General features: G+C 34.2%; 7 protein-coding genes and 1 long non-coding RNA gene across 16 annotated transcripts; 2 read left to right on the forward strand and 6 right to left on the reverse strand.

The window, feature by feature from the left end:
• Positions 1-37: 37 nt before the first annotated feature.
• On the reverse strand, positions 38-5,832 carry LOC124435535 (uncharacterized protein C1683.06c-like). Its single transcript, XM_046985514.1, has 3 exons — positions 5,061-5,832; positions 4,707-4,982; positions 38-871 (listed from the first exon to the last, which is right to left on the reverse strand). Exons 1-3 carry the CDS (start codon positions 5,293-5,295, stop codon positions 417-419), a joined length of 966 nt encoding a protein of 321 aa, XP_046841470.1. The 5' UTR covers positions 5,296-5,832; the 3' UTR covers positions 38-416.
• On the forward strand, positions 1,732-19,404 carry LOC124435531 (beta-1,3-galactosyltransferase 5-like). Of its 5 annotated transcripts, none has more exons than XM_046985501.1 (3): positions 1,732-1,918; positions 10,476-10,565; positions 17,919-19,404. In XM_046985501.1, the coding sequence occupies exons 1-3, from the start codon at positions 1,763-1,765 to the stop codon at positions 18,915-18,917; spliced, it is 1,245 nt and encodes a 414-aa protein (XP_046841457.1). In that variant the 5' UTR covers positions 1,732-1,762; the 3' UTR covers positions 18,918-19,404. The 5 variants fall into 5 exon arrangements, with proteins under 5 accessions (XP_046841457.1, XP_046841462.1, XP_046841461.1 ...); XM_046985506.1 differs by lacking the exon at positions 17,919-19,404 and adding an exon at positions 13,690-13,883 and having other exon boundaries at positions 10,476-11,320; XM_046985505.1 differs by lacking the exon at positions 17,919-19,404 and adding an exon at positions 11,086-11,635 and having other exon boundaries at positions 10,476-10,938.
• LOC124435542 lies at positions 5,897-6,934 on the reverse strand. The gene is made up of 3 exons (XR_006945053.1): positions 6,922-6,934; positions 6,038-6,042; positions 5,897-5,964 (listed from the first exon to the last, which is right to left on the reverse strand). It is a non-coding gene; the product is annotated as an uncharacterized LOC124435542 (long non-coding RNA).
• Positions 8,093-10,096, reverse strand: LOC124435540. The gene is made up of 2 exons (XM_046985520.1): positions 9,683-10,096; positions 8,093-9,564 (listed from the first exon to the last, which is right to left on the reverse strand). Exons 1-2 carry the CDS (start codon positions 9,980-9,982, stop codon positions 9,142-9,144), a joined length of 723 nt encoding a protein of 240 aa, XP_046841476.1. The 5' UTR covers positions 9,983-10,096; the 3' UTR covers positions 8,093-9,141.
• Positions 13,801-15,242, reverse strand: LOC124435537 (uncharacterized protein C1683.06c-like). Its single transcript, XM_046985516.1, has 2 exons — positions 14,949-15,242; positions 13,801-14,870 (listed from the first exon to the last, which is right to left on the reverse strand). Exons 1-2 carry the CDS (start codon positions 15,181-15,183, stop codon positions 14,143-14,145), a joined length of 963 nt encoding a protein of 320 aa, XP_046841472.1. The 5' UTR covers positions 15,184-15,242; the 3' UTR covers positions 13,801-14,142.
• On the reverse strand, positions 15,349-17,795 carry LOC124435534 (inosine-uridine preferring nucleoside hydrolase-like). Of its 3 annotated transcripts, XM_046985511.1 has the most exons (4): positions 17,638-17,795; positions 17,479-17,526; positions 16,686-16,883; positions 15,349-16,479 (listed from the first exon to the last, which is right to left on the reverse strand). In XM_046985511.1, the coding sequence occupies exons 2-4, from the start codon at positions 17,507-17,509 to the stop codon at positions 15,749-15,751; spliced, it is 960 nt and encodes a 319-aa protein (XP_046841467.1). In that variant the 5' UTR covers positions 17,510-17,526; positions 17,638-17,795; the 3' UTR covers positions 15,349-15,748. The 3 variants fall into 3 exon arrangements, with proteins under 3 accessions (XP_046841467.1, XP_046841466.1, XP_046841468.1); XM_046985510.1 differs by having other exon boundaries at positions 16,686-17,526; positions 17,638-17,780; XM_046985512.1 differs by lacking the exon at positions 17,638-17,795 and having other exon boundaries at positions 17,479-17,631.
• Positions 19,257-25,950, reverse strand: LOC124435539 (intraflagellar transport protein 22 homolog). 2 transcript variants are annotated; one of them, XM_046985518.1, is made up of 10 exons: positions 25,766-25,950; positions 24,903-25,025; positions 24,682-24,726; positions 24,435-24,491; positions 24,135-24,202; positions 23,911-23,993; positions 20,657-20,746; positions 20,003-20,101; positions 19,825-19,925; positions 19,257-19,589 (listed from the first exon to the last, which is right to left on the reverse strand). In XM_046985518.1, exons 1-10 carry the CDS (start codon positions 25,788-25,790, stop codon positions 19,438-19,440), a joined length of 843 nt encoding a protein of 280 aa, XP_046841474.1. In that variant the 5' UTR covers positions 25,791-25,950; the 3' UTR covers positions 19,257-19,437. The 2 variants fall into 2 exon arrangements, with proteins under 2 accessions (XP_046841474.1, XP_046841475.1); XM_046985519.1 differs by having other exon boundaries at positions 24,903-25,221.
• Positions 20,931-23,512, forward strand: LOC124435533 (fructose-2,6-bisphosphatase TIGAR-like). 2 transcript variants are annotated; one of them, XM_046985508.1, is made up of 5 exons: positions 20,931-21,133; positions 21,342-21,379; positions 21,878-21,996; positions 22,167-22,244; positions 22,317-23,512. In XM_046985508.1, exons 1-5 carry the CDS (start codon positions 21,075-21,077, stop codon positions 23,052-23,054), a joined length of 1,032 nt encoding a protein of 343 aa, XP_046841464.1. In that variant the 5' UTR covers positions 20,931-21,074; the 3' UTR covers positions 23,055-23,512. The 2 variants fall into 2 exon arrangements, with proteins under 2 accessions (XP_046841464.1, XP_046841465.1); XM_046985509.1 differs by lacking the exon at positions 22,167-22,244.
• Positions 25,951-26,036: the final 86 nt, after the last annotated feature.

Genomic DNA, 26,036 nt, shown 5'->3' on the forward strand with positions numbered 1-26,036 from the left:
CAGTGAGTACAATCGCCCTCTGCAGATTACTTTAATATATAACCAATACTACAGATTTATTTAATACCTACTTTACAACAATGCTCACACAAGTATTTTATCTTATTGACAGGTTAATAAATCAATGGCTATATTTGCAAATATGATATCTATGTTAATTGTCACAAAGTTTTCCAATGAATGTAATGATATCACCCATGTAGAAATCTAAATAATAACTGTGCAATTAATCAAGCAAGTTTTGATTTTTTCTTATGATTAAGGAACTTACACAATCACTAATCATTTTAAAGGCAGTTCACCAATGGTGTATAGGTCATGGATTTTATATATTTTTGACACATTCTATGATAAATATTAGCATATCTTTACAATAAAGGCTACTTTGACAAAAAAAAACCCACAAAAGGAATACTTTACTGCAAGGTTTTGTGAAAAATGAACTTGTAAAATTCAACATTTATCTCTTTAATAATGGAGACATTTTTTCTTTTCTTCAACACATCCCTCCAATCTATAACCATTTGTCCACGAGTGTATTTTCCTTCTAACTCAACTGTTGCAAACACATGTTCTGATGAAATGACGATGCTAGGACTAACTACAACAGCAGCTGCTAACTCATCATATATTGTTATCTTATCAATGGGTAATCCATATTTTCCATCAGTATGAAGCTGTCGTGACCTTGCTGTTATTTTCTGCAGAAAATGACTACAAGCAGTACCTTGGTTTAAACAATTTTCCAAAAACTTTTGACTCATGAAATATTTTCTACAAAACTCCAAGGTGATCATTATTATTGGAGATGTAAACTCACTTAACACAACAAGTGCTGCCTCAGGGTCAAAATGAAAGTTGAACTCTGCACATAATGCAGTACAGTACCGCTCGCGTATTTGTTAACATAAATTTGCGGATGATACGCGTATCATTCTCGTATCATACGCGTATCGTTCTCGTATCATACGCGTATCGTTCTCGTATCATGCGCGTATCGTTCTCGTATCATGCGCGTATCATTCTCGTATCATACGCGTATCGTTCTCGTATCATACGCGTATCGTTCTCGTATCATGCGCGTATCGTTCTCGTATCATGCGCGTATCATTCTCGTATCATACGCGTATCATTCTCGTATCATACGCGTATCGTTCTCGTATCATGCGCGTATCGTTCTCGTATCATACGCGTATCGTTCTCGTATCATACGCGTATCGTTCTCGTATCATACGCGTATCATTCTCGTATCATACGCGTATCGTTCTCGTATCATACGCGTATCGTTTCATTTTATACGCATGTCGTTCTCGTGTCATACCCTGTATTACTTTCTTAATATTCAGCTATGTCATTGATGAGTCATATGTATACTTAGATACGACGTGAGACAATCGCATCTCATTGCAAAAGCAACCATAATTTATTAATGCATAACATATACATGTATATATAAGATCATCCATTAAAAAATTCTTTTGCTATATCGTGCCTTTAAACTATTTTGTGAATAAAATATCTTAAGAGTATACTGACACTTTTTTATGTCATCATTGTGTTACAAAGCAATTGTTAGTGTGTCGTTTCTTATGTTTATAGCACACGCAACTTTGAATGAATCTCAAAACATTACACACTTGCATGTAGCTAATTCATATTCAATGAGCAAAGAAGCGGAGATGGAATAGTGACACGTGTACAAAACTCAATGGGTTGCCCAGTGGGGATCCCGAAATAAACGCTTATTTATTATTGATGTGAAATGGAGCTACGTTTGTGCAGATGCTCTAATTTTTGTATTCTACTTATAATATCATTGCAAATTATTTTTGGCGTTATAGTTTTATTACATTGCTCATCATGTGTGGATACTTCAAACAAGGTTGAAGACAATTTCAAGGTTGAAGACAATTTCAAGGTTGAAGACTACCAAGAAGCAACCGATAGCAAACTCTTCATATCAAACACACCTACACCTGTCGTACATGAAATTGATATGATAAATGCTTATGAACCTTATGTAGATTTTAAACTAGTTTATCCCGATGTACAACCAAAAACGACAAGTACAAAATTTATTTTTAGTCGTTCTTGTCAATTCCGCTGCAGTGAAGAAGTCAACAGAAATCGCAGGTCAAAATCCGCGAAACTTGGGCGAGGAAATCGTTATGTGAGACATCAAAAAATGAGTTGAAATGGATCGTGGTGTTCGTGTTGGGATTAGCTGGAAACTTGGAAGATAAACGAAATATCGACGAAGCCAACACTTACAACGATGTCATCATTGGTAATATAAGCGATAATTATAATAACAATATTTTAAAATTTTACATGGGCCAAATGTGGGCTTCCCTCAATGGTGCCAAATACACGTTGAAGACAGATGATGACGTTTATATCCGCATCCCCAAAGTAATTGAATACATCATTTCAGAAGGTTATCCGTCGAAATTTTATGGTGGTACCACATATTATGGGGCAGTTGTTAACAGGTTTCCTGGTGCAAAGTGGAGTATAAGCAAGAAGTACTTTCCCGAAGATGTATTTCCACCATTCAATTTAGGTGCTTTCATACTTTGTTCTACAGATCTAATTGGCCATCTTATTAACTATGTTCACATAAGAAAACCATTTCATACCGATGATGCTTATATTGGTGTTGCTATGAGGGATTTGAATGTGAAAGTCATCCATATATTGTCATTTGCACTTGATGGCAGTATGGCTGCTTTGATACACACTAAGGAAGATTGCTATATGCTAAAAAAAATTGCATATGGTCATAGTCTTGGAGTTGAAACTATGGATTATATTCACAATAGACTTGAAAGTTTATGCAAAGCAAATTTTACTATCAACTCCATGAAATGTACAAAATAAGCATTTAAGTTGACGGTGACTTCAAATTTCAGGTGTTTGGGAAAAATTTTGTGAGTTAAAGTGCTTAAATTTTATCCTCCCTTTTTTATGAGCTTAATCGAAAATTTGGATTATTTAAAGAACTATGACATGTCGCTGGACTTAAACAGATAAATATAAGTTTCTTAATTTTGCCTCCAAAGTCGGGTACCATTTGCGAATTTTTTACGACGCCATATTGATATATATTTATATATTTAATGGGATTTTGTGATAGAAACTATCGCAAACAAAATCGCACGGCAGAGCGGTATAATTGAAAATAAAATAAACCACGAATTACTTCATCGAAATTTATTCCCTACAGAACTGTTTCGTATGGCAGTTGTTTAACTTGCCACACTCGTCAGGAGAATAAAAAAGGCACGACAGCACAACGGAACTTATACACAAAGATGAATAATTAAAGCGTATTCGTGTCATCTAATTATGTAGATGATTATCTACAACTTATTCTTTCGTGCACTCTCCAGATTTTCGATATATTTTAGACAATATAATTATCTATATTCTGGCCAAGTTTAAAAAAAGTCTACCGTGTAGCTTTTAAATTATACGCTAATTAAGAGAAATGTAACCTAAAGCTTAGTGTTTTCTTCAATTTCTTGACTTTTATGCTTTCTTTGTGATGTTTAAGGACAGTAAAATATTAATAAGTACTTAAGAATTGTTTTTTACTGATGTATTTGATAGAAAAAGTGTTTTAAAGACGATTTTTCAATTTATCATTTTGAATGATAAGTTTTAGTTGAATGTGGTGATGAATGTTGTGATGAATGTTGTGTTGATTGTGGTGCCCAATGTGGTGCCAATTTCACGGTAGTCTATTACTTGCGCATCGTCCACTCCACAATCTGTATCGATTATCACTTTCTCTTTAAGGTCTGCCATCATTAAATACAACAGTCGAACTTTTCAATGATGATTTGGTCAATGCAATACTTGCTTAATTGCATGTAGCTAATTCAAATTTATAGAGCAAAGAAGCGGAGATGGAATAGTAACACGTTTATTAAAATTTCTAACAATTTCCACTTTGATCCTGAATTAATAATAAGCTCAGCCGATTCTCAAAAGCTCAAAGCTAAATTTCTTTTGAGACAAACAACCTCCCCCCCTTCCTTTGTTTCTATCATCTGCAATCGGCATACTGCACTGTCAAAGCCAGTTCTTCCAGATTTACTATCTCTACATCTTTTTAACTGATTCTACAATCTTGCTACTCTCAAATGAGCAATTGCTTTTAAAATAGTACATTGTCAGCAAGGCTGCATGATTTTTCAGCAAAGCAAATGTTTAACTTTGAATGTATGTAAAATCACAAAAGAAATCAATTTACAGAAGCGCTTTTCGAAAAATTGACTTATATGATTCAAAGTCAATTTCTTTAATGATGCAGACATTCTTTCTTTTCTTCAACACATTCCTCCAATCTATAACCATTTGTCCACGAGTGTATTTTCCTTGTAATTCAACAGTTGCAAACACATGTTCTGATGAAATGATAATGCTAGGATTGACTAAAACAGCAGCTGCTAACTCATCATGCACATTCACATCTGCGGGTAATCCATATTTTCCATCAGTATGAAGTTGACGTGAATTTGTTGTTATTTTCTTCAATAAATTACTGCAAGCAGTATCTTGACCATAACATTCATTTAGAAATATTTGAGGCATCAAATAATTTCTGCTGAACTCCAAGGTGATCATTATTATTGGACATGTAAACTCACTTAACACAACAAGTGCTGCCTCAGGGTCAAAATGAAAGTTGAACTCTGCACATAATGCAGTATTTCCAATACCTTGATAGTTGCCCCCCATTATTACCAACTTTTTAAAACATTTACCAAAGTTGGGTTGTAGCCTACATGCTAATGCAATGTTGGTCAATGGTCCAATAGCAAGTAAAGTGATATTTCCAGGTTTTTCTTGGCTAATTCTTGTTAAGAAGTTGACTGCAGATTCACTCTGCACCATGCTTGGGTCTGGTTCAGGAATGTCTTTAGCATTACCAAGTCCATCTTCTCCATGAATATGAGTGGCATCAAAATCCACAGCTACAGAAGCATATTAGAAAGGTACTTAATACTTAGACACCTAGCTTAATGCTAGAAGTTTGAATCTGTTACACTTACGTATCAATGGTTTCTCAGTTCCCTTGTACACAGGAATGTCAAGTCTTCCAAGGACAGTAAGAACTTTCAAAACATTTATGGTGACTTGATCAACAAACACATTTCCTGAGCAGCATGTTATTCCTATCACGTCGATCGTATCAGAAAATTGTTTACTCAAAGCTATCACTATTGCTTGCGCATCGTCCACTCCACAATCTGTATCGATTATCACTTTCTCTTTATCGCCTGACATCGTTTAATGCCCAAACGTAAAACTTCTCGTTTGAATTTCCCAATGGTATTTCTTGTTTCAAAAAAGTAAACCTCACGTGTTAAATTACTTCAAGATGTACACTGGGTAAGAGTGGGGACCACCAGAGCAGTGGTTGGGACGCAAGCAGTTCAGTGAGTACAATTGCCCTCTGCAGATTACTTTAATATATAATCAATACTACAGATTTATTTAATACCTACTTTACAACATTGCTCACACAAGTATTTTATCTTATTGACAGGTTAATAAATCAATGGCTATATTTGCAAATATGATATCTATGTTGTCACAAAGTTTTCCAATGAATATAATGATATCACCCATGTAGAAATCTAAATAATAACTGTGCAATTAATCAAGCAAGTTTTGATTTTTTCTTATGATTAAGGAACTTATACAATCACTAATCATTTTAAAGGCAGTTCACCAATGGTGTATAGGTCATGGATTTTATATATTTTTGACACATTCTATGATAAATATTAGCATATCTTTACAAAAAACCCACAAAAGGAATACTTTACTGCAAGGTTTTGTGAAAAATGAACTTGTAAAATTCAACATTTATCTCTTTAATAATGGAGACATTCTTTCTTTTCTTCAACACATCCCTCCAATCTATAACCATTTGTCCACGAGTGTGTTTTCCTTGTAACTCAACAGTTGCAAACACATGTTCTGATGAAATGACAATGCCAGGACTAACTACAACAGCTACTACAAGTGCTGCCTCAGGGTCAAAATGAAAGTTGAACTCTGCACATAATGCAGTACAGTCCGCTCGCGTATTTGTTAACATAATTTTGCGGATGATACGCGTATCGTTCTCGTATCATACGCGTATCGTTCTCGTATCATACGCGTATCGTTCTCGTATCATACGCGTATCGTTCTCGTATCATGCGCGTATCGTTCTCGTATCATACGCGTATCGTTCTCGTATCATACGCGTATCGTTTCATTTTATACGCATGTCGTTCTCGTGTCATAACCCCGTATTACTTTCTTAATATTCTCGTGTATGGTTTCAATATAATTTGGTTTCGATTTGTGATTGTGTTGTTGCTTCCATGTCCTAAACTTAACCCTTTAGATGCTGAAGTTTTTCTTCAATATAGTTTTTCAAAAAACCATGACTTATGTTATCACAATTAGTTTCCGTTTTTATATAAGAATGCGTCACAAACTATTCAGCTATGTCATTGATGAGTCATATGTATACTTAGATACGACGTGAGACAATCGCATCTCATTGCAAAAGCAACCCATAATTTATTAATGCATAACATATACATGTACATATAAGATCATCTATTAAAAAATTCTTTTGCTATATCGTGCCTTTAAACTATTTTGTGAATAAAATATCTTAAGAGTATACTGACACTTTTTTATGTCATCATTGTGTTACAAAGCAATTGTTAGTGTGTCGTTTCTTATGTTTATAGCACACGCAACTTTGAATGAATCTCAAAACATTGCACTCAATGCAATACTTGCTTATTGTCGATTTCAGTTAACTTTTCAAATGGCGGTTGCCAAGTTACTTTCTAATGTTGCCAACTACATTTCCAACTTTGGAATATTCGTTATGAACTTGTCAACTTGAGTTGACAAGTTGTGTACTTGAGTACTGAAGTTGTGAACTTGAGTACTGAAGTTGGGAACTTGAGTACTGAAGTTGTGAACCAAAGTTGCGAAGTACTGGCAAACGCGAAAGGTCTTTCTACCCTGTAGACATTTGGCAATGAATCCGTTCAGTAAGCAAGGAAAAGCTTTACCAAAAGAAGTAAGAAATGAAATACTTGAAAGGTGGTTAAATAACGAGCGTTTGACAAACATTTCGAAACAAGTAAACCTACCGTATAAGACTATATCAAATATAATAGATCTATGGGTAGACACTGGTTCTATTGCACCTCGCCAGAGCGAACGTGATGTTCGAACCGCGCGTACAGATGACGTTATTGCATACACTGAATATCTAAAAACTAATAAACCATCTATTTACGCAAAAGAGATTCAGCAACACCTAGAAAATAACAAAGTTTGCCTTCCAGCAAACATACCTAGCAGGTCATCCATTAGTAGAATTTTGAATAAAGATCTTGGTTACTCTTATAAGATTATAAGTCAAATTCCTCGAGAGACAGAACGGCCGGACGTTATGGAGAAGTTAGAAGCTTACGTAGCAAATATTTCATTGATTGATTGCAACCGTATGCATTTCTTTGATGAGTCGTCTGTAGTTGTTACGAGTGGCAACAGACGTCGAGGGCACAGTATTCAGGGTACTCCTGCATTTGAAATCCAACGATACGCTTCTAGTGCCACATTTACTGTAAATTTATTACATAATGTAAACGGCGTATCGCATTATAACATTCTTAGAGGGCCGTCAAACGGATTAGAATTGCTAAATTTCTTCGAAGAAGCTTTTGAGATAGACGACATTTTTGGAAACCCTGTCATTAAAGATGATGATGTTATTGTGATAGATAACTGCGGCTTTCATCATGGAAATAATGTAGAACCACAATTACGAGGTATGCTACAAGACAGAAATGTGGAATTAATTTATCAACCACCTTATCATCCGTGTTACAACACATGTGAACAGTATTTTCATCATATGAAAACAATACTGCGTCGATACACAAAATACACCGAGAAATACACTGAACTGTGCATTTCCGATGCTATAGAAATGATAGACGAGGGTCTCTCAAGACAGTTTTTTAAGTTTTGTGGATATACATAAACTTTGAACATTTTATTACCTTGTGCCAATATTTTTATTTTTTGATTGTATAACTATTTTTATTCGCTGTTGTGCTAATATGTACATAACAAAACTTCAAACAAACAAAAAACGTTTTACCCACGATGAATAGCTTTGAACAAGTTTTGCAATGCAACTGCAATGTCAGTGCTCTAAACTCATGAATAATTTTTGTTCACAAAATCTGCTGAAGGAGAAAGCAATTGAAGACCGGCACCACGCTCACCAGTATTATTGTTGTCATTGTCAGGCAGAGTAGTGGAGGCGTTTGTTGAATAAGCCTGTCCCTGTTTTGGTGCATATAAACCATTGTTTGCTAACGTAACCATACATTGTGGGGAAAACGACTGTGTTTCATGATGATTGTAGGCTGGTGATATTTGCATAGCTATGAGATACGTTCCCATTTCCGGCATTTCATAACTCTCGTAGACAGACTGTCGATGGGGATTATATGCATGGGCAAGTTGAGGTTGTAAACAGCCGGTCATACCTTGAAAAAACCTTTTTTCATGAGTGAAATTGAAGTCACTGAAATTATTGTAGAGTTTTCTTGCGCGACGAGGTTTTTTAGCGCGACAACGTTCGCTACTTGAAGCTCTGCTGCTTGATGCAGACGAACTCAGTTGAGAATCACTTGTTAAGCTAGCGACAGTGTAACGTGGTTTTTGCTGTCGTTTACTTTTTTTCGTATGTTTTCTCCTTGAAGAATGCTTTCATTTGAAGATCTTGTCTTGTGCAGTGTAGTTGGTATTCGTACTATGTTTTTGTGTGATTTTACTGTCTTTGTTTTTCGTTGGCGTTAGGTTCATGTTAACGTTGAAATTTACTGCAAGGCCACCCGCTTGCATTTCTCATATTCTTTAATTCCTACAACACCTACATCACCAATCTCGTCTTGCAAAGTTTTCTTGCATTTCGCTAGAGTTATTCGAAGTTGTTCAGCGTCGTTTGTAGTTTCTGCGGGAATTTTATTGTTGAAGAACTGGCGCAAAATTCTAATATCGCGAAGAAGTTTTGGTCTGTTCATTTTATATTCAGCATTAATTTTCATCATTCTGGGGGTCAAATGCTTTTATAAATTGGTGCTCACTCTGGCTTTGAAAATTATTAACACCATCTAATTCTTGGAGTTGCTTAATAGTCTCGTGTTTTTGTTTTATCTTAAACTTCAATCGATTCATGTCCGTAGAATATTCGGGATGTTTGTCTTTAAGTCCACAATAAGTAAACGCGGAACATTTTTCAAGAATACACGGTTTAGTTTGTGTGTTTCTGTGACCTCGGTGGTGGCAGTTGCTGCAGATGACTTTGTAATTACCAATCATTGGTAATTCAGGAACATTTAAATTCATTGATTCTAATTGCACGTTCATCTCTTCCAACTCTTGTTTGTTGTGATGAATTGAGTCTTCGATTGTCCTTCGCCGATTTTCCAATGAACGTTTAGCGGGTATACTTGTATCCTATTTCAGATAGTTAAACGCAACATTATAACTTTATACATTTATTTTTATTGTGACTACAAAAACAATGACGCACGAAAGTATTCAGTTTTAAGAAATATGTCACTTTACGACCTACCTCGTACGAAGCAGATGGATTTTCATCCACGTCAAGACAACTTTTTGATTGAGATTTTGAAAGTTTTAATAACGGTGACTGCTCCCGCAGCAAATCGAGATGAAATTCTAAAACTTTCCTTGCCCCAAGCGGCAAGTTCGTATTCTTTAAAAGATGATCAAGATTTTCATTACTTAACAATTTCAGCGACAGTCGTGAAGAAAATTCATTTTCTTTCAAAGCTTTTTCTATTACTTCATGACTTTGTTTCCCAATTCTATCCTTAAAACTATTAAGAAACTCCTCCAATTCATCTGCCATTATCAGTGAACTATTTATTAAGCTTTTACTTGCATACAACACAGACCTTTCGCGTTTGCCAGTACTTCGCAACTTTGGTTCACAACTTCAGTACTCAAGTTCCCAACTTCAGTACTCAAGTTCACAACTTCAGTACTCAAGTCACAACTTGTCAACTCAAGTTGACAAGTTCATAACGAATATTCCATATTTGGAAATGTAGTTGGCAACATTAGAAAGTAACTTGGCAACCGCCAAAAGTTAACTGAAATCGACAATAATTGCAAGATTTAATGAGCAAAGAAGCGGAGATGGAATAGTGACACGTGTACAGAACTCAATGGGTTGCCCAGTGGGGATCCCGAAATAAACGCATATTTATTATTGATGTGAAATGGAGCTACGTTTGTGCAGATGCTCTAATTTTTGTATTCTACTTATGATATCATTGCAAATTATTTTTGGCGTTATAGTTTTATTACATTGCTCATCATGTGTGGATACTTCAAACAAGGTTGAAGACAATTTCAAGGTTGAAGACAATTTCAAGGTTGAAGACAATTTCAAGGTTGAAGACAATTTCAAGGTTGAAGACAATTTCAAGGTTGAAGACTACCAAGAAGCAACCGATAGCAAACTCCTCATATCAAACACACCTACACCTGTCGTACATGAAATTGATATGATAAATGCTTATGAACCTTATGTAGATTTTAAATTAGTTTATCCCGATGTACAACCAAAAACGACAAGTACACAAAATTTATTTTTAGTCGTTCTTGTCAATTCCGCTGCGAGTGAAGAAGTCAACAGAAATCGCAGGTCAAAAATCCGCGAAACTTGGGCGAGGAAATCGTTATGTGAGACATCAAAAAATGAGTTGAAATGGATCGTGGTGTTCGTGTTGGGATTAGCTGGAAACTTGGAAGATAAACGAAATATCGACGAAGCCAACACTTACAACGATGTCATCATTGGTAATATAAGCGATAATTATAATAACAATATTTTAAAATTTTACATGGGCCAAATGTGGGCTTCCCTCAATGGTGCCAAATACACGTTGAAGACAGATGATGACGTTTATATCCGCATCCCCAAAGTAATTGAATACATCATTTCAGAAGGTTATCCGTCGAAATTTTATGGTGGTGAAACATATCATGGGTCGGTTGTTGCCAGGTTGCCTGGTGGAAAGTGGAGTATAAGCAAGAAGTACTTTCCCGAAGATGTATTTCCACCATTCAATGCTGGTGCTTTCATACTTTGTTCTACAGATCTAATTGGCCATCTTATTAACTATGTTCACATAAGAAAACCATTTCATACCGATGATGCTTATATTGGTGTTGCTATGAGGTATTTCAATGTGAAAGTCATCAATATATTGTCATTTACAATAAAAAACAATATGGCTGCTTTGATACACACTAAGGAAGATTGCTATATGCTAAAAATAATTGCATATGGTCATAGTGTTGGAGTTGAAACTATGGATTATATTCACAATAGACTTGAAAGTTTATGCAAAGCAAATTTTACTATCAACTCCATGAAATGTACTAAATAAGCATTTAAGTTGACGGTGACTTCAAGTTTCAGGTGTTTAGGAAAGATTTTGTGAGTTAAAGTGCTTATATTACGAATTTTATCCCCCCTTTTTTATGAGCTTAATTGAAAATTTGGATTATTTAAAGAACTATGACATGTCGCTGGACTTAAACAGATAAATATAAGTTTCTTAATTTAGCCTCCAAAGTCGGGTACTATTTGCGAATTTTTTACGACGCCATATTGATACAGTACCGTGAAATTGGCACCACATTGGGCACCACAATCAACACAACATTCATCACAACACTCATCACTACATTCAACTAAAATTTATCATTCAAAATACTTATCTTTAAAACACGTTTTCCATCAAATACAACAGTAAAAAACAATTTTTAACTGTTTATTACTATTTTACTGTCCTTAGCCATCACAAAGAAAGTATAAAAGTCAAAAAATTGAAGAAAACACTAAACTTTAGGTTACAGTGTTTTTTTCATTTCCCTTAATTAGCGTATAATTTAAAAACTACACGGTAGAATTTTTTTAAACTTGGCCAGAACATAGATAAATATATTGTCTAAAATATATCGAAAATCTGAACAGTGCACAAAAAAATAAGTTGCAGAAAATCATCTACAAAGTCGGATGACACGAATACGCGTAATATTATCTTATATAATAAACTTCCTATATCCAAGTAACTTTGCAAACAAAGGCCTATAAATAAAAGACTACACGGTAGAATTTTTTTAAACTTGGCCATATTTTAGATATTCTTATTGTCTATAATACATCCAAAATCTGGAGAGTGCACAAAAAAATAAGTTATAGAAAATCATCGACATACTTAGATGACACGAATGCGCGTAGTATGATCTTGAATTATTAAGTTGAGAATTTCAAGTCATTGCTAAACAAAGGCCTGTAAATAAAAAATACACGGTAGAATTTTTTTAAACTTGGCACTATAGTAGATATTCGTATTGTCTATAACATATCCAAAATCTGGAGAGTGCACAAAAATATGAAAGGAATAATATTCCTTGAGAATGTACTCTGGTATAAACTGTGAAGTTGGCACGACATTCGACAAACAGCTCTATAGCTAAAAAACTACAAGGTAGAATTTTTTTAAACTCAAGGATATTATAGAATTTTATATTGTCTAAAATATATCAAAAATTTGGAAAGTGCACAAAAATATAAATGATAGAAAAACATCGGCAAAGTTGGGTGACTCAAATGCGCGTAGTATAACATAATTCTCGACTTAATTATATAAGATCATATTACGCGCATTCGTGTCACCAAACTATGTCGATGATTTTCTACAACTTATTTTTTTGTGCACTCTCCAGATTTTGGATGTGTTATAGACAATAAGATTATTTACAATATGGCCAAATTTAAAAAAATTCTACAGTGTAGTTTTTTATTTACAGGCCTTTGTTTAGCAATGACTTGAAATTCTCAACTTAATTATATAAGATCATATTACGCGCATTCGTGTCACCTAACTATGTCGTTATTTTCTACAACTTATTTTTTTATCCACTCTCCAGATTTTGGATATGTTATAGACAATAAGAATATCTACAATATGGCCAAGTTTAAAAAAATTCTACTTCGTAGTTTTTTATTTACAGGCCTTTGTTTAGCAATGACTTGAAATTCTTAACTTAATAATTCAAGATCATATTACGCGCATTCGTGTCATCTAATTATGTAGATGATTTTCTACAACTTATTTTTTCGTGCACTCTCCAGATTTTCGATATATTTTAGACAATATAATTATCTATATTCTGGCCAAGTTTAAAAAAATTCTACCGTGTAGTTTTTAAATTATACGCTAATTAAGAGAAATGAAAAGTACACTGTAACCTAAAGCTTAGTGTTTTCTTCAATTTCTTGACTTTTATGCTTTCTTTGTGATGTTTAAGGACAGTAAAATATTAATAAGTACTTAAGAATTGTTTTTTACTGATGTATTTGATAGAAAAAGTGTTTTAAAGACGATTTTTCAATTTATCATTTTGAATGATAAGTTTTAGTTGAATGTGGTGATGATTGTTGTGATGAATGTTGTGTTGATTGTGGTGCCCAATGTGGTCTATTGCTTGCGCATCGTCCACTCCACCATCTGTATCGATTATCACTTTCTCTTTAAGGTCTGCCATCTTTAAATACAACAGTCGAACTTTTCAATGATGATTTGGTCAATGCAATACTTGCTTAATTGCAGGTAGCTAATCCAAATTTATAGAGCAAAGAAGCGGAGATGGAATAGTAACACGTTTATTAAAATTTCTAACAATTTCCACTTTGATCCTGAATTAATAATAAGCTCAGCCGATTCTCAAAAGCTCAAAGCTAAATTTCTTTTGAGACAAACAACCTCCCCCCCTTCCTTTGTTTCAATCATCTGCAATCGGCATACTGCACTGTCAAAGCCAGTTCTTCCAGATTTACTATCTCTACATCTTTTTAACTGATTCTACAATCTTGCTACTCTCAAATGAGCAATTGCTTTTAAAATAGTACATTGTCAGCAAGGCTGCATGATTTTTCAGCAAAGCAAATGTTTAACTTTGAATGTATGTAAAATCACAAAAGAAATTAATTTACAGAAGCGCTTTTCGAAAAATTGACTTATATGATTCAAAGTCAATTTCTTTAATGATGCAGACATTCTTTCTTTTCTTCAATACATTCCTCCAATCTATAACCATTTGTCCACGAGTGTATTTTCCTTGTAATTCAACAGTTGCAAACACATGTTCTGATGAAATGATAATGCTAGGATTGACTAAAACGGCGGCTGCTAACTCATCATGCACATTCACATCTGCGGGTAATCCATATTTTCCATCAGTATGAAGTTGACGTGAATTTGTTGTAATTTTCTTCAATAAATTACTGCAAGCAGTATCTTGACCATAACATTCATTTAGAAATATTTGAGGCATCAAATAATTTCTGCTGAACTCCAAGGTGATCATTATTATTGGACATGTAAACTCACTTAACACAACAAGTGCTGCCTCAGGGTCAAAATGAAAGTTGAACTCTGCACATAATGCAGTATTTCCAATACCTTGATAGTTGCCCCCCATTATTACCAACTTTTTAAAACATTTACCAAAGTTGGGTTGTAGCCTACATGCTAATGCAATGTTCGTCAATGGTCCAATAGCAAGTAAAGTGATCTTTCCAGGTTTTTCTTGGCTAATTCTTGTTAAGAAGTTGACTGCAGATTCACTCTGCACCATGCTTGGGTCTGGTTCAGGAATGTCTTTAACATTACCAAGTCCATCTTCTCCATGAAAATGAGTGGCATCAAAATCCACAGCTACAGAAGCATATTAGAAAGGTACTTAATACTTAGACACCTAACTTAATGCTAGAAGTTTGAATCTGTTACACTTACGTATCAATGGTTTCTCAGTTCCCTTGTACACAGGAATGTCAAGTCTTCCAAGGACAGTAAGAACTTTCAAAACATTTATGGTGACTTGATTAACAGACACATTTCCTGAGCAGCAAGTTATTCCTATCACGTCGATCGTATCAGAAAATTGTTTACTCAAAGCTATCACTATTGCTTGCGCATCGTCCACTCCACAATCTGTATCGATTATCACTTTCTCTTTATCGCCTGACATCGTTTAATGCCCAAACGTAAAACTTCTCGTTTGAATTTCCCAATGGTATTTCCTGTTTCAAAAGAGTAAACCTCACGTGTTAAATTATTTCAAGATGTACACTGGGTAAGAGTGGGGACCACCAGAGCAGTGGTTGGGACGCAAGCAGTTCAGTGAGTACAATTGCCCTCTGCTGATTACTTTAATATATAATCAATACTACAGATTTATTTATTACCTACTTTACAACATTGCTCACACAAGTATTTTATCTTATTGACAGGTTAATAAATCAATGGCTATATTTGCAAATATGATATCTATGTTAATTGTCACAAAGTTTTCCAATGAATATAATGATATCACCCATGTAGAAATCTAAATAATAACTGTGCAATTAATCAAGCAAGTTTTGATTTTTTCTTATGATTAAGGAACTTATACAGTCACTAATCATTTTAAAGGCAGTTCACCAATGGTGTATAGGTCATGGATTTTATATATTTTTGACACATTCTATGATAAATATTAGCATATCTTTACAATAAAGGCAACTTTGACAAAAAAAAAACACAAAAGGAATACTTTACTGCAAGGCTTTGTGAAAAATGGACTTGTACAATTCAAAATTGATCTCTTTAATAATGGAGACATTCTTTCTTTTCTTCAACACATCCCTCCAATCTATAACCATTTGTCCACGAGTGTATTTTCCTTCTAATTCAACTGTTGCAAACACATGTTCTGATGAAATGACGATGCTAGGACTAACTACAACAGCAGCTGCTAACTCATCATATATTGTTATCTTATCAATGGGTAATCCATATTTTCCATCAGTATGAAGCTGTCGTGACCTTGCTGTTATTTTTTGCAGAAAATGACTACAAGCAGTACCTTGGTTTAAACAATTTTCCAAAAACTTTTGACTCATGAAATATTTTCTACAAAACTCTAAGGTGATCATTATTATTGGAGATGTAAACTCACTTAACACAACAAGTGCTGCCTCAGGGTCAAAATGAAAGTTAAACTCTGCACATAATGCAGTATTTCCAATACCTTGATAGTTGCCCCCCATTATTACCAACTTTTTAAAACATTTACCAAAGTTGGGTTGTAGCCTACATGCTAATGCAATGTTCGTCAATGGTCCAATAGCAAGTAAAGTGATCTTTCCAGGTTTTTCTTGGCTAATTCTTGTTAAGAAGTTGACTGCAGATTCACTCTGCACCATGCTTGGGTCTGGTTCAGGAATGTCTTTAACATTACCAAGTCCATCTTCTCCAAATATATGAGTAGTGTCAAGATCCGAAGCTAAGGAATTTAAGATATTTCATTAATTGTTGGCCTGTTTATGTTATGTAATAGTATAGGATGTATCCAATGAGAATAAGTTACTGGTTAAAGTTACAATGCTATTTAGCTAAGACAAACGTGAAGGAAAACATGAGTTTATGCATAACATGTATAGCTCATATGACTGCAAGAGTAAAATAAAAATTTCAATCTGTTACACTTACGTATCAATGGTTTTTCACATCCTTTGTACACAGGAATGTCAAGTCTTCCAAGGACAGTAAGAACTTTCAAAACATTTATGGTGACTTGATCAACAAACACATTTCCTGAGCAACAAGTTATTCCTATCACGTAAATCGTATCAGAAAATTGTTTACTCAAAGCTATCACTATTGCTTGCGCATCGTCCACTCCACAATCTGTATCGATTATCACTTTCTCTTTAAGGTCTGCCATCTTTAAATACAACAGTCGAACTGTTCAATGATGATTTGGTCAATGCAATACTTGCTTAATTGCATGTAGCTAATTCAAATTTATTGAGCAAAGAAGCGGAGATGGAATAGTAACACGTTTATTAAAATTTCTAAAAATTTCCACTTTGATCCTGAATTAATAATAAGCTCAGCCGATTCTCAAAAGCTCAAAGCTAAATTTCTTTTGAGACAAACAACCTCCCCCCTTCCTTTGTTTCTATCATCTGCAATCGGCATACTGCACTGTCAAAGCCAGTTCTTCCAGATTTACTATCTCCACATCTTTTTAACTGATTCTACAATCTTGCTACTCTCAAATGAGAAATTGCTTTTAAAATAGTACATTGTCAGCAAGGCTGCATGATTTTTCAGCAAGCAAATGTTTAACTTTGAATGTATGTAAAATCACAAAAGAAATCAATTTACATAGCAACAAATACATTTCCTGAGCAACAAGTTATTCCTATCACGTCGATCGTATCAGAAAATTGTTTACTCAAAGCTATCACTATTGCTTGCGCATCGTCCACTCCACAATCTGTATCGATTATCACTTTCTCTTTAGCCATTTTCAAACAGGGTATGACTGTTTAACAAAGAAATTAAACAAAAATATACCATATTAAATGTATAAAATTAAGATTTCTTCACATGCATAACAAGTCAATTGTGTGTATAAGATTTTCGTTGTACTCACAAATCGCCAATCTTGCAACAGCAGCAGAAAAATACCATTACCGGTGAAGACGTGTAAACAGTCTGGTCTGGCCGGTCTTAAAAAAAAATGGCGGCTGGGGTTGCCCAGTGGGGATCCCGAAATTAACGCTTATTTATCATTGATGTGAAATGGAGTTTGTGCAGATGCTACGTTTGTGCAGATGCTCTAATTTTTGTATTCTACTTATGATATCATTGCAAATTATTTTTGGCGTTATAGTTTTATTACATTGCTCATCATGTGTGGATACTTCAAACAAGGTTGAAGACAATTTCAAGGTTGAAGACAATTTCAAGGTTGAAGACTACCAAGAAGCAACCGATAGCAAACTCCTCATATCAAACACACCTACACCTGTCGTACATGAAATTGATATGATAAATGCTTATGAACCTTATGTAGATTTTAAACTAGTTTATCCCGATGTACAACCAAAAACGACAAGTACAAAAAATTTATTTTTAGTCGTTCTTGTCAATTCCGCTGCGAGTGAAGAAGTCAACAGAAATCGCAGGTCAAAAATCCGCGAAACTTGGGCGAGCAAATCGTTATGTGAGACATCAAAAAATGAGTTGAAATGGATCGTGGTGTTCGTGTTGGGATTAGTTGGAAACTTGGAAGATAAACGAAATATCGACGAAGCCAACACTTACAACGATGTCATCGTTGGTAATATAAGCGATAATTATTTTAACAATATTTTAAAATTTTACATGGGCCAAATGTGGGCTTCCCTCAATGGTGCCAAATACACGTTGAAGACAGATGATGACGTTTATATCCGCATCCCCAAAGTAATTGAATACATCATTTCAGAAGGTTATCCGTCGAAATTTTATGGTGGTGAAACATATCATGGGTCGGTTGTTGCCAGGTGGCCTGGTGGAAAGTGGAGTATAAGCAAGAAGTACTTTCCCGAAGATGTATTTCCACCATTCAATGCTGGTGCTTTCATACTTTGTTCTACAGATCTAATTGGCCATCTTATTAACTATGTTCACATAAGAAAACCATTTCATACCGATGATGCTTATATTGGTGTTGCTATGAGGGATTTGAATGTGAAAGTCATCAATATATTGTCATTTGCACTTGATAACAGTATGGCTGCTTTGATACACACTAAGGAAGATTGCTATATGTTAAAAATAATTGCATATGGTCATAGTCTTGGAGTTGGAGCTATGGATCATATTCACAATAGACTTGAAAGTTTATGCAAAGCAAATTTTACTATCAACTCCATGAAATGTACTTAATTAGCATTTAAGTTGACGGTGACTTCAAGGTTCAGGTGTTTGGGAAAGATTTTGTGAGTTAAAGATGTAAAAAGCAAGTTGATGGATTGACAGAAGTCATCATTGGAGTTGGGTGAAGAAATAGAAAAAAAAGTTGTCTGTTATTTTGCAGATATGAGGGAATACTGGGAGTTGCTGAACTGAAGTTATGTGGTGACAAAAGTAATGGAATTTAATGAGACAAGCAAGAAATAACAAAGCGATTGAAGAAGGAAAGCAAAAGCTTTAGTTTTGAAAGAAAGTCATGATGAATAAACTGATACAGAGCGTGGTGAGAGTAAAAAAAGACTGCTGACAAAGTGAGGTGAACTGTGCTCAATCATGTCAAGTGAACTGCGAATCATGAAAGTGAATTTGGTATTTTCAAGCTTAGTCAAACATTATTGTGCACGTTTTTGGGTGCAACATCTTTAAAACGAGCTTTTGGACAGTGTTTTGAAACGTTAACTGAAAATATTTATGAAGTCGGAAGACGTGTGTTTCAATTGTTCATTATACTGAGTTCTTCCTGATCGCGTTTATCTGTCCAGTTCCTCATCAAAATAGCCAGCAAATCATTGAACTTTTCTTTTACGAAGTCTGAGTCACTCTCCAGGTTCGTTTGAACACATGGGATGTTTGAAAGGTACGAAGCTAAATGGTTTTGAACGTGAAAAACGTAGAATTACTATAATATGTCTGCTAGTTTTCTGTAAAGAAGGTTCAACAATAGGTGTGTCGACGCGGAGAAATAATTTTTTTGGTGTTCGGTGATTTTTAGTTAGACATGATTGAGACAATCATAAACCATGCAAGGACTAAAGACGATATCGTCCGAACAATCACGAGCGCAAATCACATATGGATATGTTCTAACTCTAGAACTTACGTATATGTGATCTTGTCTTGTCATTAGCGCCTGGTTTGTGGTGGGCAAACACCATACATTGTGTGTCTTTCAACCCTTGCTCTTGGACGAAATGAACGTATCTAAAAATGTTAGGATAATTTATACAGGACGGTTCCCACACAAAATATACGTGATTTATAAGAAGATTACGCATTACAATGTTTCCAATTGCTTTCCGTGTCCCATTTGGTCAGGATTGTAAACAAAAAGTATACCAATCGCATCTTTTTGAATAGCGGGCCAACAATTTTCAAATCTGTTGATAGAAGAAACGACACACAAATTTTACTTCAGACTCCACCAATATGGACAGATTTAGTTAAAAAGACCGGAATACACTGTTTCTAAGAATTCTTCTTTCAAATAACTCATAAATTTTATCATACATATAAAGTCCACATTGTCAGCAAAATCAAGTAAACCATGCAGATCTTTAGTTCGCAATCAAATAAACTAGATACTTTGGTTTGTTTGCAAATCACTCATGCTAGTGTCCGTGCCGTCAATTGATAGAAAAATCTACGTACTATTGATTGGTATAGCACAAAAGTCTTTTCGAACCAAAATGAGACACACAATGAGATTGTTTTCAACGTATTTTGAAATTTACATGTATTAATGATTAATGACTACCCTTGATCCGACATAAAAGGATTGAGAAAATGAAAAAACAAATAAAACAGACATAAGAGAAAGGAAAATAGCAAAAGCTAAAACGAAAATTATCGCAGGCTCGAACTGCTTGCATGTGACATTTACCTATTTAAGGAAAAACATAATAGAAAAGACAGAAAGAAAAAATCATTCTTACTTCGGATCACCGCTACAATCCCATAGTTCAACCTCACAAGTTGCGTCTTTTTTACCAAGAGATATACCAGAACACTCAAATTCGAGGATCCTGAAACAAGAAAGATAAAACCTGGAAAGTGTCATGATTGTAAAAAATCATAGCAATTAATCACCGGGATTAATGCTTTGTGCAATAGTGACCATTTAACCATCCACATAGTCATGTTTTGTCGGTCTTCAGGGTATATTCCTCGTTGCAAAGAAAAAATATACGCTTTTTTCCCTCTGGAATATCCCCATTAAATTGGATTAAACACCAGGAGGGATATATTTTCCTTGACAACCACTAATTGAAACACTTATCATAGCAAAGTCACAAAGCGTGGCAAATTAAAGAAAACAATTCGAAAATATTAATAAGCATAAGCACATACACAATGATGAGAGACGCTGAAGAAACTGGCGAATGGACATTTAAACTTACTCTTGTTCGACAGTAAGAATACAAGTGTAGCTTTTACTTTTCAGTAGAAACTATAAAACTAAATTCTATTCATATATATCCATTTCTAATGAAAGAATGTGCAGCCTGTGAATATAGAACAATCTTCATGACGACATATCTGTTTATTGCAAAAAACTTGTTGTATGGAAAGTAACTCTCGGTCAACGTGTTAAGATTTAACTATTTTTTACACATATAGCGGAGAAACGAGGGGAAATCGACTCAAAATCACACAAGGTAATCTACATACACGATTAGATGTAGAATTTGAAGTATTAGGTTAGGATGTTTTTGACTTTAAACTTGAAAAGGTAAACGTTGTACGACACAAAACTCAAGCAACATTTTATTAATTTCACATAATTTAGATTTTGCGACGTATTATCGATTCTTTATTATTGGCATTCAGGAAAAGTTTTGTTTGGTCCCACGTATTTAGCCGAATATGTTTAGAGCGTTCTAATGGGTTCTAGAATGTGTTTCTTTGCTAAATTAAAGCAAGGAAAGAAATATTCGGAAATAAATCTCCAACATAATAACAACAGAGAGAATGTAATAATCTTAAATTTTTCAACAAACTTCTTTAGTAAAACTATAAAAGAAAGTATGCGCATGACAAAAGTATTTCCAAACAAATGTTCTTTCTCCACTTCAGGTAGTTAAAAAAAAGCATTCCTAACTTTCAAAGAAGATATTAATGAATAAAGAATGACGTTTTCGTCTTTTTCTGTTTAGGTCAAACTGACAGCGTTCTGAGTGAAAGAGGAAAACAACAAGTGGAAATGGTTGCAAAAAGATTGAAATACGAACGATTGACAAGACTATACAGCAGCGACTTGCTAAGGGCGTTGAAAGTTAGCATAACACTAAAGTGTATATATTTAGTTGTAGCTAGAAATGAAAAGTCTTCTCTAAATGTCATTTTTCTTAGCATGTGCTAGTTATAATGTTGAAAATGGTGAAAACGCTATTGGTCTCATTTCTTGATCAATAAAACATGTTTATTATTTTTCTTCAATTTCAGACCGCGGAAGCAATTTGCTCGCAAAACGTTTTTTTGAAAAATTCTAAGGTCCACACGGATGCCTTGTTAAGAGAACGGGTGAAGACTAGACATTTCATTTTTGTTTATATCAGTGAATAACAGTTGACAAGACATCATTTTAAATTCTAGAACTATGGAGAAGCCGAAGGCAAGTCGAACATCGATGTTCGGGAAATGCTAGCTAGAGGTACACTGCCCAGAGGAGCAGAAACTGATTATGAAGTCAAGACTCGCGCAGTTGATTTTTTTAACAATCTACTAGAGGATATAAACCACATAAAAAATGCACATTTTCGGGAAAAGATCAGTGCAAAAATTTCGCAATCAATTTCAAATGAAAATGTAAACTGTGAACACGTGTCGGGTTCTTCATGTACACGGTGTAAATCACAACATTGCGAGAAAGACAATACTACATCACAGCAACAATTGACAGACATAAAGAGCACCAAGAATACAGAGTTGAATGACATTAAACATGGCAGTTATAAAAATAAACATTGTTCGGGCTACCAACTGATGACATCGTCTTCCACGCCTTTAGTAAAGAAAAAACTTTCTGAGAAAAGTGTTTTTCCTGTTTTGTTAAAAGATCTTTGCTTTCACAAATGTGAAAAATTAGAAGATGAACAACAAGAAAATACCGTTCAATTTCATATCGTCGTTGTATCACACAGCGGTATACTGCGTCATTTGATAACACATTTTGCACAAAACTTCCAAAGCATTTTTCCAATAGAAAAAAGAAAACTTCTAAGACAAATCTGCCCCAACACAGGCTTGTGTGAGCTTGAAGTCAATATGAAAGCAAACACTGTTGTAGATATTGACTGTACAAAGCTGTATGACAGATCTCATCTTTTCTAAAAGAAACTACCATACAGTGGGAGTAAATGAGGATAAATAAGGGTTAACTTGCTACCATGATTACCTAGTACAGTTAACACCAGCACATGGTATATTTAACACCAGCATGGCATGGTATAACTAACATTGGTACAGCATGGTATGGTTGACACTAGTATAGCATGGTATATTTAACAGGCATAGCATGGTGTGGTTAACAATGGTACAGCATGGTAGCTTTGTGATAAAATATAACTTGCAAGTCTTGCATTATGGAAAATGATGTGGGTAAGAACATATACATATTTACCTTATTTGGATATTAGTTATTGTCATAAACCACAGTGTAAATAGTTATAAGCCATTCATAATGTAATACCAACTTTATACTCAAAATAAGTCATATGTTATTGTGCACATGAGAATTTGAAGTATTCTAATGAGCCTTTTTCATAAAACATTAAGATTTGCTATTTGCACGTCAGTGTCTAAATTTAATCTATGACATGTAATTCCCTCCTTGCAACTACACTACATTCAAAACTGCTTGCAACAACTGATTAGAGGTAATATTTTATTGAAAAGGACCTAAACAGAGTTTTTGCTTCTTGGAGCAGTGTGCTTCAGAGTGACAGCTTTAAGTTATTCAACTAAACAACATACTCATGCAAACAAAATTGATCACATTTAACATAAAATTATAGTAAGAAATATTATTAACATTGTCTGTTTGCTGATTAAATACAAATAAACTTTGTTGATGAACAAGAAAAAATTGAAAAACAGAGATGTTTGTTTTAATACAAACAATAAAGTGAAAGATTACAATTTACAAATATTTCTATTTTTGAAAAAATTTACATAGGGCACTCAATACCTTACTCCTTGTGTTGGATTGTATTCTCCACCAGATATCTCAGTGGCATCAGCCAAATAATTTGATATCACAGTTTTACCACTCTAGAAATATAACAGCGATTTATTAACAGGCAACTAAACAGGAATCAAAAAATTTTAGTTTATAATACATTGTAAATTTTATAAATACTTATACTCTTGCCATTATCTCAACTGTATTGAAGTCTAGTATAATTAATGTACCTCCGTAGGTCCAATAACTAAAATCTTTGCTTTAAACATGCCAACATTAGGAAGAATTTCTCGTTTACCTGTTCAAAGAAACATTGAAATTTTAATGTTTCTTGGTTACCGAGGAGTAACTTCATGTAAGCGAAACTAAAACGACTATACTTGCACAAATGTACAGCTCATTTTGTGCTTTTGTTGAAAGAAACAGTTTTTTGTGTAATTGATGTACGTGAAGAAATATTCTTGCACAAAGATTGCTTCAACATTAATAAGGCTTCTTCACATCATCGCCAAAATAAACTGCGAACTAACCTCTTTGACGAGTGGCCTTGTTTTCTTTGGCGTAACTATTGCCATTGTGCCGAACTCCTAAAATATTGCATAAATCATGAGTTATGTATGAGTCATACTCATGGCGGTGGTGCTTAAGCTCAGAAAGTATGTCACTGTATGTATGTAGGATGTTTAAAACACATGTTACAAATTTTAAAATTTGGTCAGTGTTACAAATTTGATGTTAACTCATAAGGATAACAGGCTAACAGCCGTAGCATTTTACCTGTGTTAGACGTAATTTTTGCTGCCTTTTCTGTGTTTTGTTGCCCTGTAATAGTACTTCGGTTAGTACAGAGACTTGAACGATACATCCTAGGAGATGTAAATGTCATTCTAGTTTTTTAAAAGAGGTTTTCTATTATTCTATATCCTTTTTGTTGCTTTATTTTCAAATCACAATTTGGACATGCAGGATTCAAAGCATGCACAAAGTACTTCACTAACTTTTCTTATTTTCATTTTTCTTTGTCAAAGGCTCGTTTGATTTCTTGCTGAGCACAACGCGCTCAGAACGTGGAAGTTGACGTAATTTACGAGCTTGCGCGACATCGTTAAGGCTGCCTTCTGCTGTTCTCAAATAAAATAGTGTCATGGTTAAAGAATGATGCTAAACTTTAGGTGGAACAGAAATAACCAGCTTAGTATTGACAAATAATGTTTCAAACTAAATGTTAAACACAGCTACACACGTTTCACAATCGAGGATATGTTCTCATTCAGTGGTTAGTTTTTTTCTACACTCAATTTCTTCATCCGACATACGCTATAAGATATTGTTGACAAAAGTCAAGTACTTTAAGTATTAATAACATCAAAAAAACGTTTCAAAATCTTAAAAAGCTGCTCGCGTTAAAAGAATAGGACAGGTTAGGGCGAGAAAGTTTTTTCTATAATTTAAACAACTGAATCATCCTTTTATTTGTTTTTGTTTCAAATCCATGCAGTGGCTGGAATTCATTAATATTGTCGCGTTGGGAAGGATGAATGACAATATTACCATAATCAATATTCATACTAACTACAACAGTGAGAAAGTTTTTATCTTGCAATTTATCTAAATTTTCGATTATTAGTCGATGCAGCTTTTCATCACATATTGCCTTCAAAACATGAACTTGTAAGAATAGTTATGAATGTTTCATGATTTAACACAAATGAAAAGTAAAATTGAATTGTCTTACAGAATTGCCATTCCAAGTTCCTAAAGCGTTCAAATTAATTGTGCCAATCCAAATTATCACGACAAATTGAATATTTAAAAAACATACTACACATATGTTTTCATTTGAATGATTTTGATGGCTTACCTTTCATCTTAATGCTCCCTTCCATAAATATATTCCTTTCGTTGATTTTGTTGAATTAAATTGAAGTCGTAAAGGCTCTTCTACAAAATTTCTATATAGGACAATTTTAAAAAGAATTGGAGACGAACAAACTGTTTTATTGGATGTGTAAAACCACGATGTACAATGTATCCAGTTTGTGGTTGTTTCCTTTTAAAATAAATGATAAAATAAACATTGCAATCGTTACCTGCAAAGGACATCTGCTCTTTTTAACATAATCAAATGCAAT

Source organism: Xenia sp. Carnegie-2017, unplaced genomic scaffold (assembly GCF_021976095.1).
Source record: "Xenia sp. Carnegie-2017 unplaced genomic scaffold, XeniaSp_v1 HiC_scaffold_14, whole genome shotgun sequence".
In the NCBI taxonomy this organism is placed as follows: Eukaryota; Metazoa; Cnidaria; class Anthozoa; order Malacalcyonacea; family Xeniidae; genus Xenia; species Xenia sp. Carnegie-2017.

Coding starts and splice junctions, on each gene's coding strand:
- LOC124435537 (XM_046985516.1), bottom strand. CDS start 15,183: ATGTCAGGCGATAAAGAGAAAGTGATAATCGATACAGATTGTGGAGTG. Junction 14,871..14,948: donor AACTGAGAAACCATTGATAC/GTAAGTGTAACA, acceptor ATGCTTCTGTAG/CTGTGGATTTTGATGCCACT.
- LOC124435539 (XM_046985518.1), bottom strand. CDS start 25,790: ATGGAAGGGAGCATTAAGATGAAAG. Junction 23,994..24,134: donor TAGTTATTGGACCTACGGAG/GTACATTAATTA, acceptor TTATATTTCTAG/AGTGGTAAAACTGTGATATC. Junction 20,102..20,656: donor GATTGTAGCGGTGATCCGAA/GTAAGAATGATT, acceptor TTCTATCAACAG/ATTTGAAAATTGTTGGCCCG.
- LOC124435533 (XM_046985508.1), top strand. CDS start 21,075: ATGATGAGAGACGCTGAAGAAACTGGCGAATGGACATTTAAACTTACT. Junction 21,134..21,341: donor AAACTTACTCTTGTTCGACA/GTAAGAATACAA, acceptor TTACACATATAG/CGGAGAAACGAGGGGAAATC. Junction 22,245..22,316: donor ATGCCTTGTTAAGAGAACGG/GTGAAGACTAGA, acceptor TTTAAATTCTAG/AACTATGGAGAAGCCGAAGG.
- LOC124435531 (XM_046985501.1), top strand. CDS start 1,763: ATGGAGCTACGTTTGTGCAGATGCTCTAATTTTTGTATTCTACTTATA. Junction 1,919..10,475: donor AGGTTGAAGACAATTTCAAG/GTTGAAGACTAC, acceptor ACTTCAAACAAG/GTTGAAGACAATTTCAAGGT. Junction 10,566..17,918: donor AGGTTGAAGACAATTTCAAG/GTTGAAGACTAC, acceptor ACTTCAAACAAG/GTTGAAGACAATTTCAAGGT.
- LOC124435534 (XM_046985510.1), bottom strand. CDS start 16,920: ATGGCAGACCTTAAAGAGAAAGTGATAATCGATACAGATTGTGGAGTG. Junction 16,480..16,685: donor ATGTGAAAAACCATTGATAC/GTAAGTGTAACA, acceptor TAAATTCCTTAG/CTTCGGATCTTGACACTACT.
- LOC124435540 (XM_046985520.1), bottom strand. CDS start 9,982: ATGGCAGATGAATTGGAGGAGTTTCTTAATAGTTTTAAGGATAGAATT. Junction 9,565..9,682: donor ATCCATCTGCTTCGTACGAG/GTAGGTCGTAAA, acceptor TATCTGAAATAG/GATACAAGTATACCCGCTAA.
- LOC124435535 (XM_046985514.1), bottom strand. CDS start 5,295: ATGTCAGGCGATAAAGAGAAAGTGATAATCGATACAGATTGTGGAGTG. Junction 4,983..5,060: donor AACTGAGAAACCATTGATAC/GTAAGTGTAACA, acceptor ATGCTTCTGTAG/CTGTGGATTTTGATGCCACT. Junction 872..4,706: donor TATTGGAAATACTGCATTAT/GTGCAGAGTTCA, acceptor GTACTGCATTAT/GTGCAGAGTTCAACTTTCAT.